This window comes from Anopheles moucheti, chromosome 3, assembly GCF_943734755.1.
Source record: "Anopheles moucheti chromosome 3, idAnoMoucSN_F20_07, whole genome shotgun sequence".
NCBI classification, from domain to species: Eukaryota; Metazoa; Arthropoda; class Insecta; order Diptera; family Culicidae; genus Anopheles; species Anopheles moucheti.
The window spans coordinates 52,369,889-52,380,218 of record NC_069141.1 but is presented as its reverse complement, the minus strand read 5'-3'; the positions used below and the strand labels follow the sequence as shown (position 1 = coordinate 52,380,218).

Here is a 10,330-nt window from a genome sequence, read left to right as displayed (position 1 = left end):
ACATTGGTCGATGTCACGCGAGAAGACAACATGGGTAAAGTCAAACCATTTCCTTTGCTTACCGGGATGATTTGTGGGGAAACTATGTTTGTAGTTTCATGTTATGCAACTGCAAGCACTTCCAAAAGGGATGGCTGGATCGCGTGTGCTCTGTTGCTGGAACACTATCGAAGTGCATTTTTGTTGCATCCAAGGGCTTGACTACGATTTATGGGCTCCCTGCACGAAGGCAACCGGTTTGGTGTTCCAAAGCGGCTGTGGAGGAGGTGTCCTTCTGCCACCAGTGTGTATATTGTACTGTTGGGAGCTTCCTGCAAGTATGGATAATGTGACAATTTCATTTACTTGACTAGGAGTCACTTTTGAGTGAACATTTACCTGGAGCGGTTGTTTTAATAACCGTCTTAAAGCCACTATCGCCATCGACCTCATAGTGCACCGTGCGTACGAATCCTCCCGGATCCAGGACACCGTAGCCACCGTGCACGTGATCGCCCTTCCGATTCTCCCAGTGATCAAACGACACCCCGGAAGGAGGATGATCGATGTAGTACCGAAACGAATAATCAATCTGCAACATTAAAATAGATCGTTTAGAACCTTTTGCTGAGCTGTCGTTAAAAATATGCTACAATTTCTCACAGAGCGCCTCAGAGCTACTCAATTTCCTAATTGAACCATAATTACTGATCTCGAAATGGCCTCCAGATAACATGGGCCCATGAGGTGGAGCTTATTATCTCGGTAACTAACCATGGCAAGGTGGCTAACATCCGAAGCACGCAAACTGACTGCCACCGGTCAAGTTCTGGCCGCATTCGACATCGAACTTTACCAGCATCCAGTCAAAGTCCAGGTCCGTGCGATCTTGTATGATTGACTGCAACCTGCTTCGTTTGCTTTTCCATGGTTTCTTCGGGCATTTAACGAACGCAAGGGTTAGTGCGGAGATATGTGCACTTTCGCTAATTGAAAGTAATTTAAGCGTCGTAAATTCTCGACGAAAATTTCAGACCCCTGTAAGCTTTGGCACACTGACGCCGCTTTACGGAGGGCTTGGGTGTCTGGTTGTTTTTTCTGTTTTGGTTTCTTGTCGGGCGCACACGGTTTGATTTATTGCCAGTGCAAGGGTATCTCGATACTGAAGCAGATTGAGTAAAACGCGCACTGGGCCCAAATGTTAGACGATCGAAGCGAAAAAAGCCAGTCTTCACATTCCCCAAGCAATATCGGGTGTGCCAAATGGGAGGGCGCGAATGAACAAACTGGTACCTTAATTAGTATTTGATATGTAATTCGTATCGTATCGCGCTGTGTTACACCTGATGTAAGGAAGCGATTTTTTGTTTGTGCAATTATATCTCAGCCACATATTACCTCAGCGTTCTGTTGGTAATTTGACACGAACTCGACCAAGTGTTCGCCGGCTGTCAGCAGGAGGCAAAGTTGTACCGCGAGCCATATACAGGTGGCCGTTGGGAACAGGTTCATCTGGAATGTGGTGAAGATAAGAAGGAATTAGACGGAGAGATTGTTCTTAGCGCTTTAGACAAGCACGGCGTCCAAAAGTGTACATCTGCATGTTAATGTTGCTAGATGGAAGATTGAAGATTGTTTTGGACGGATCGTTCCAAAATACAACAAGAACGCTTAACATTAGCATCGTACGTTAATCATACGCGAATGAGGTTTTTGAGAATCATTCTTTATTATCTTCTCGATCTGCAACAAGAATTTTAACTCCAACGTACAATGGCCCGGGTGTAGCCAACAATGGTAGCGCTGTGGATGGATGAAAAATGTTCTCCTTCCTGTCATAAAGGCACGCGCAGTCCCTTGACTAGCAAAACCATCGCTCGTGTGTTCCTCCGGTTCGTCGCTTGCGGCTCGTTAAAGTTCAAAAACTTTCCGAACGATCGCCGTGTGTCATTTACCTCTCGGCGATTTCTCGCCAGCAAGGGGTTTTGCCGTTCCGTTCACTTGCTCCCGAATTTTAAGCAATTGACCTTGGTATTTGCGTCGCAGGATTGAGGGTGAAAATCACGCTGCGCGATGTGTGTTCTTTCCAGCACGGAGTACTGTTTTAGTTGCCTGGCAGTCACACAGCTGCCGGCCATCCAGTTGTCACCTTTTCGTGAATATAATTTGAGGCTCGTGGAACGGGTGATGAAGTATCCCCAGTGTCTCCTCTGCCAGGAGCAGCCACTGTAAACACAGTAAACAGTGCCGGTGGGGAACGATCAAATTCTTGCAGCCGTCGATGTGCGTGGGTCGCCCGAAAATGGGTCTGACATTTGGATGAGATATTTATCCCGCTTCCGACAGTGTGTTAATACTTCCAGAAATTGTTTTGATTGATCGAACGCTAAAGTTCAGTTGTCCGGTTATTTTTGGACAGTTGAGCTGATTAGGTTGATCAAATTTAAGCTACGCTTCTCGGAGCATTGGTTTCATTCGCCAAATGTGAAGCCTGTGGAATATGATTCAGATGTTGGAATTTACCGAAGCAAAGCAACCGTCTTATGAATTATTGAAGAACTTTTTTACTGCATTAATGTTTAACCAGGAGCGTTTCAATTAAGGTATGACTCAATACTGATAATTGGTTCAATTTTTGATTGCAGTGCAATTTGGCGTTTGGAAGATGGTAGAGATTCATTAATGTTTAATTAATGGTTTCTTTTTATATCGTCTTTATAAATGTTTATATACTATTTTATTGTGATCGTTCGAGTCATTAGAGGTTTTAAATCAATGTAAGCTTGTTTTGCATTTTTGGTTTGTTATTCGGGACTTGTGGATGTATAAGCTTTTTAATTGTTTTTCTTGTTGATGTTAGTGTAGATCGGCTTTTATCATTTTTCTAGAGGTATTAATAAACTTTTCGTAATGTACACAATTTGTTGACCTATGTTAATGATGCATTCAATTGCTATGATATTTCGGGTCAAACATAGATAAAATGATGTTTTTAAGTTTGAAGAATCCTTGAACAAATTAAACCTCATCTTCCTTGTTGGATGAGTCACTATAACGGGAACAGCAAGTATGGCAGAGAATCGTTTAAGCCTTCAACAGTACTATTGCTCGTCACGATCTGCTAGAACCGATTGTTCAAGAAGATCATCTGCTCGGACCTAGACAAAGCGAACAAACCTCAAGTATAGTGGTTCTTGATTGCTTGATGCTTCCTCTCGGCCATTGTCGTGACGAATGGCAGGTGCAGGTTGCTGAACTCCCCGAAGGGTTTTTCCCTTTCCGCAAATCCAACCGTTTGTTTGTTTACAGGAAACGGAACATTTAAGTACAGTGTGAGTGCTTTTTTTTTGCCATCCGTTTCGTGCTCTAGCTAACGGTGGCTTATTAGGATATATTGAAGCTCGTTAGATACCGACAAGAGCCCGTTTGACGTGTTGAAGACATGATGATGAACGTCTTCTTTAACATGGAAGCGGTCGGTTTCATCTCTATCAGTTTCCTGTCCATCAGTGACACGAGGAAACGGAACACTCGATTTTTTTGCTGTCGTTTATGGAGTTTTCTGTCTGTTTATATGGTCCCCTACCATCCTCGCATTCGACGATGAATCATTAGCGATGCAGCTTGGTTTTGTTTCTTCCTATAGAAACTCAGCGCCCAGCCGTTCCTCCATTCTGGGGTGAACGGTATTGCGCGATTCCCTCGGGCAGTTTGGCGGACCGGAATCACTTCCCAATTGTTGTTTTTCGCGCACCGTACTAGGTGTCAGTTTTTGTTTGTTTGTGATGTCATCATTCGCCACACCGCTTCCGATGTAGTTTCATGAACTTGGCATTGAAGCGCTTCAGCATGACCGGTACTGTCGTGTGCAAAATAATAAGCTGCTCAAGGGCAATCGGGCACTTTGGCCGATCAAGACGTAGGGAATCAAGCAACCAGTGGCGGATCAATCCCCTTGGAGGCCCTAGGCGGAATGATAGTCGGGGCCTCAAATTAAAAATGCTGGGGGGGGGGGGGGTGGTCGCGAACAATTTTTTTCGCGGGGTCCCTTGTTGTACTCCTCGGGGCCCCTCTATTCTTCGCTTTCTGACATACATTCTATACACCTTTGTCTACTAAAAAGCACCCCCCCCCCCTGGCGCCTGGAGGCCCCTGGCGGCCGCCTACTCCGCCCACCGTTAGATCCGCCACTGCAAGCAACTGCTACGAACTGTTGGGAAAAAAGGTGCGACAAGTTGCGAACGGTTTATTCGTGGTGTTTGGTTTACAACTGGTCTGGGATGAACCAATTTTCAACCGGTGCCGAGATCGTGCATTGGCTACTGCGCTGCAAGAGATCCGATGCGATCGAGAGCGATATGGTGGCGCGTTCAATTTCTTGCCGTTGGACCCGCTCCGGCTGGATTGACTGGTGTGTATTGTTTCTTCTTATGCAAATCAGGTTATGATGAACCGATTTCACGGGATGTTGTTTACTTGCATGCTTCTTAGCGCTGGCGTCGGCTTTTTCATCCTTGTATTTAAAATTGCTCAAGGTCTAAATGATAAATGTCACACCCTGCGTGCTGCCGTTGCGTCATCAGCCGTTCCCGAGCAGTTTATATTATTGCTAGATATTCATCGTGTTTTGAAATGGAATTGATTTTATGAAACATATAAATATACGTTCTTGTCTTACATATGACCTTGCTCAGGTGATTGCATTATGCCGGTAAGGTAGCAAATTCAATTTTACATTACAACGGAAGGAAGATTGTATCAAAGCGAAGCAATCGATCGACCGTATTGTGTGCAAATGAGATCACTTTAGATAGTTTGAATAAGATTTTTATGTAGATAATGGCTCTAATAATAACAAAGGGAGGAAAATGTTGATATATATAAATGAAAAATAATTTAGTAGTACAGTATTTATTTTAATTCACGAAGAACGGCCATGTCGTATTACTAAGTAATGTAGACAATCAATGCATAACTGTTCTTACAATATCATAGAATCAGGTATTATGTTTCATTGTGCCGTTCCCGTATTCCCCGATGACTAAGGGCAAGAAGTTCATGTTACCATTCCTTGCTTCAGAATGGAGTTCTCGGACATCGCGTTGGCTCGTTGAAAAAATATTCAAATTTCCCTGAGTAGATTGGCAGTCGTTTAGTAGTATTATTAGACTACTAACCAAATATTTTCCAAATCAATTCCAAATCAGTTCTGAAGAAAAAGATGATGGCAGGATGTAACAACCATTTAAACTTAATATTTATGATGTAAAGTTGCTTTACGATTTTATTTCTTTATTACGGACATTGCATCGACTTTACTAGGAACTCTTAGAACACTGTTATAAATAATATGTATTTAAAAAAATTAAATGCTTTTTTAAAAATGTGTATACTCGTCATCAAGCCTCAGTTATAATTACCATGTTTTTGATACTCCAATGGCTTAAGTAGGCTCGACCTGATTTAGCTTTGGTTAGATATGACATGGTTTTGGTAGAATTAGAATACTGAGAATCCGAAACTGTCAAATCTATACATTTTGCCAGTAAGCCACTGTCTGTACTGTCTGGATGTGATTTGGTACCGGCTCTGTTGAGTGTTCGGCCGTTGCAGCAATCACGCTTAGCCACACTTATGGCTATAGTTGTACAGCCCATAATGCCTTATTTATATCACCCTTCAATTTTTCATTCTTTTTCTAAATCATATCACCACATTTCGATCTCTGTCGTAAAGCATGCATTTTCGTAACCTGTTATGAGCATCGATGTGACTCGCTGAAAGCAACTATAAGCGTCGTTAATTTATTGATAAACATCAGCTCGGTTGACCTATGGGTGAGTGTTGCTAGCAAGCCAGCACACTGAAAGCTAAGAGTTCATGAACCCTTTTCACACCCGAGAGTGGACTTGATGGATTGATCGTAAAGATGTGATCTTGCCGTGTGCATTACTTGTAGTGGACGAGGAAAAAAAAATGGGAGGCAAAAAAACCCATTCCCCAACCATTGTGCTCAACTGAGCGATGATCTGAAATGTTAATTACTTTCCGGAGGGCTTGGAAGGTTCGCATAGTTTTGTCCAGCACCATCTCAAGCGTATCGCCAACGCCGCTCGTCCGTTGGGATGAGTGAAGGTCGCTGGATGGAAGTGGCATTTTTTTTATTTCGTTGCCTTGTCTCCTTGTAATGGCGCCAAACTTTTGCGGTCATCACAATGCCGTTACGGTGCAGCAAATTAATCCGTTATAATTAATTTTTCACCACCCGGGTGTCTGCATGGTGCGGCTGGCGTTTCCATCCTACGGTTCAGGGTTAGCCGGTGGAAAGGTCACAAGAAAGATCACCCGATTATCATCGTTGGATCAGTTTGAAATTTGGATAATTCCAGCTATAGCACGCTTATCTTAAGGTCGGCCTAGTGTACGATATAGTTTTCATTTTCTATTACAATAATTTAGTGCTAATTAAGCATACTTTTTAGCCTTAACATTAATATACTGCTGCCTTTTAGATATGCAGCTACTGCTATTTAAATCGTATTAAAATTTCTTAAATGCTGAAGAATCGGTACTTGATGAGGTATGTGTTTTCTTTTGGTTTTTGTTGATTTCAATAATTATTAATGATATCCAATAAAGATGCTGTCCTTATAAAGAGCAAAGAGGAAAAATACTTCCAAAGCAATCGCACATAATTTTATCATTAGTTTGCGTCCAACTACATGCATTCAAAATCGATTTGCCATCATCAATAATTGCGAATACCATTCTATTTGTTCAAATTAACACCATTCGAGAGGTCTGATTTGCATGTAAATTAAAGGTACTAATTAAGCTGCGATTGAAAAGCACATTGATCACATCGCGAGCAGGCAGAAAATCGACCATCATTACACATGCAAGCGTACGTTCGTGACATATAGCTAAATGCCGTCGAAGGGAATGGACATCGATCGATTTACAGCCGCCACTAGAGCAGCCAGTATTCCCCTGTGTAAGAAATCGATTTGCTCACTACTTATTGCAGTAAGTGTTAAGCATTGATTTGTACAAAATTTCCATGGTAGGGTGAGAACCGCAACAGATGAACGTGGCCAACAGACTGCGCGTATGCAGGTGTTAACTGTTGCCCGAACGTGCAAGATCCTAACGAACTGCTGTGATAAAACACTGCCAATTCAGGATCGGAGCGATTTGGAAAATTTAGGTTGAGTCTATTTTCCGGCCATTTCGGGCGCATGCTAGTGGCCTTCCGTCCGTAAGGCTATCGCCGCGGTTGCATCTCTTGCGACACGTGACTACGAGCGTCAGTCTCCACGGGGAAAAACGAAACGGGTCGTCCCGTTGGCAGTGCAGCCAGCAATGCCGGTTGCCAGTGCATAAAATCGCTGCACGTTACTGCATCGAGCGGAGGGCTTCATCGCCATCTCTAACCTTGCGGCTAATAAATTTTCCTTTATGGGTGGGTTATTAACAATTTATCAGCCCACTGGGCTTGGATTGGAGCGCCACACCGATTTGGTCCAAGTCTTGGGCCGGTTTGATTGAAGCCGATTCACACCACCCGTCGCTTTGCAGTGGGGAAGTTTGATGCACTCGCGATAGGCCATCGTTTGAACGCCGTTGAACGCTCTGCGCTGCCGTCACTTATCGATCGCTAAACTGCTAAGCTACGTGATGCGATCGGGTCATAAGCGTACGGGACTGGCTTGAATGCCGATAAGGATAAGTTATGAAGCGGGCAGTACAAACTCTTCACACTGTCAGCATGAGCGGTTGTTTGGATCGTGCCGAAATCGATCGTAAATCTTCTTAACATCTCGTAAAAATAGTTTATGCAACGATCAGCAGGCTGCACAATCAAGGCAGGTGCCGGTACGGCATTCGCTAGCTTATGATAAAGTGCCCTTCTGTGAAGGTTCACTGAGCATACCGGTGATAAGTCACTACAACAGGGCGTTGTCTATTGGTGCTACAAAAGAAAAGGATTGTTCGGGTGTACCAAACCGAAGGCCCATTTTGAGGGAAGTAAACCATTAGGCGTTAATTGAAAACTTTAAGGGTGGTTGTTTTGGTGTGGTTAGGCCTGTGTCTAATGAATAAGGCCTGTGTCTAATAAATAATTCATTTCTCTGGCTACATACAATGTTGCTATAATTAGATTAAAGTCCGTTCCTCGCTGTTGAGGCATTGAAGTTCTTTCCGACGAAGCGATCTTTGAAGCCAGCTGTGCGAATTTAAGCGTAGAAGAACTTTTAAAATTGCATAGCAAAGTTCTATTACTCATATTCAAATATTTTGATAAAATATATAACATTTCAAGCTTGTTTTTCAAAAGTGACATAACTTAAATTTATTAGAAATAAACTCAATTTTTCTTAGTTTTAATTTTGATGTGTATTTTAAATTGAGTTGGTGCACAAAGCATTAGCCTAATGGTATAGAACCTTCAATTAATAAAAGTATGTAAATTTGTTGGTCTTTCGATGTTGTTACGATTGCCCACGTGCCATCCATCACGTTCATGACAGACATCACTTGTTTACGAGTTTATAAGTTAATAGCGATGAGGTAGCCTTAAGCATCAGCAATGCGTGATCGACATAAGGCACTTTGGTAAACATTATTTTCAAACACACTCCACCACAAGGTTCCAGCTTCGCGGGCAACAACAGTCCTCCAGATTCACCAGATGGTGTCTTGAATGTACCACAACTATTCATCACTCACGCCGAATGGAGACATCTAAGCGTAGGAAGCGAACCAATCAAATCGTGCACGAATTCTACAAATTACTAGTTTGAATCACTCTCTGGCTGGTTTACCATTCATCAAATCGTCGAATGCGAATTGAATATGATCCACTGTGCAAACGATTCCACATACCGAGCCTGCCGAAGCGGGTGACATCGCACACCGAAAAAAAGGTCAAAATGTAAGCGGCACTGCTGGCTCATCCATACAAAAGCGTTCCAAAACGTGTGAATTTCGCGCGAAGGTTGTTCACAGCAGTGCGCCGACGGTGTTTGCTCCGGTTTAAAACGATTTGCAGTGCACAGTACCGTGTCGTACGCTGGCCAATAGACCTCCTTTTGTTTTCTTGTTTTATTTTCTTTTGTGCAAAAGCTATCTACATGATTAATGACTGGTGAAAATAGAAATTTCCATTTAAATCGACTTGAAACAGCGCTCATCGAGCCATGATTAATAAAAGTTTATAATATTTCAGCGATAGTCGTTATCACACAACAACGTTGGGCTGGTAATTGATTACGCGATTGAGTAATTTTCCCATCCGCGTCGCTCCGAACGATCGTGTGGTCAATGGGAAGCATCGGAACGATTGGGCTATCGTGACGGCAGGAAAGTTTTTCACTCCATTTTCAATTAGACTAACGAAGTTTGCGCGAAATGTTCCCATCTCGTGCACCGATTCCATGCTTATTTGTAATAATCCATCATAACTGACCGGCTTACAAACTATTGCTCGGGCTTTTATTCACCAAACGACAGTAAACCGTGGCTAAAGTTCAGCCCACGGCTGCAATGAATGATTCCATTTCACTATGAGCCATCCACCACTACGAGCCATTCGCCGACGAACTTAATCCTGCGGTGAATTTGTCGTTTTGCAATCGCTGTGGTCCATAAATCAAGAAGCCTCTTCGGCACTCACCAAGCGCCGGTACACGGTCGCGTAGGAACGACTAACGGCGATCAATCACGTACTTTATGCTTCATTCGTTTGCCACCAGATGGACGCCGTTTTGTGAAGGTGAGGGTTAGTAACGCGGGTTCGTTTCTTATGGTAGTACAATCACTCACCTTGCTGTTGTTTGGCTGGATAGAACTTCTTACGAATTGTGTTTGAATCTCGCGAATGGCACAAACAGAGGGAGCGAACAGGTGGGAAGGAGACAGGAAGCCTTAACTTGGCGCAATCAATCAGCACGGACGATGCCAAAATCGCTAGCACACTATCAAATTACTACACCACCATTAACAACACCCGGGAAGCACTAATTGAGTATTTTTCGTGTTTTTTCCCTCTCGAAGTTGCAGCTACACCATGACACAGACGACAGTGCATGAAATCATGAAATCTTTCTTTCCCTTGGATCTTCTACTCACAACCTCTCCAGTTCTACGATGCCTCGTGATAGTCTTTGCATTTGGTACCCGTGGTAAACGAGCTTTCTTCGTCGTTTGCTTTTTTTTTTCTTTCTCAAACCTCAACACTATGCCAGTAGCTGATAGGAGCTTACGAACAGTTTTGGCCACCCTGTACCACGGCTGATGCGCTGATGTCGCAACCGCAGCGACGATTTGCAACGACGACGACAACAACACC

General features: G+C 43.3%; 1 protein-coding gene across 1 annotated transcript; it reads right to left on the bottom strand.

Annotated features, from left to right (window-relative positions):
• Positions 1-201: 201 nt before the first annotated feature.
• On the bottom strand, positions 202-9,864 carry LOC128302414 (cuticle protein 8). The gene is made up of 4 exons (XM_053039234.1): positions 9,805-9,864; positions 1,378-1,491; positions 379-571; positions 202-311 (listed from the first exon to the last, which is right to left on the bottom strand). The coding sequence occupies exons 2-4, from the start codon at positions 1,489-1,491 to the stop codon at positions 202-204; spliced, it is 417 nt and encodes a 138-aa protein (XP_052895194.1). The 5' UTR covers positions 9,805-9,864.
• Between the last annotated feature and the right edge of the window lie 466 nt (positions 9,865-10,330).

Coding starts and splice junctions, on each gene's coding strand:
- LOC128302414 (XM_053039234.1), bottom strand. CDS start 1,491: ATGAACCTGTTCCCAACGGCCACCTGTATATGGCTCGCGGTACAACTT. Junction 572..1,377: donor ATTACCAACAGAACGCTGAG/GTAATATGTGGC, acceptor TTAATGTTGCAG/ATTGATTATTCGTTTCGGTA. Junction 312..378: donor TATTAAAACAACCGCTCCAG/GTAAATGTTCAC, acceptor CCATACTTGCAG/GAAGCTCCCAACAGTACAAT.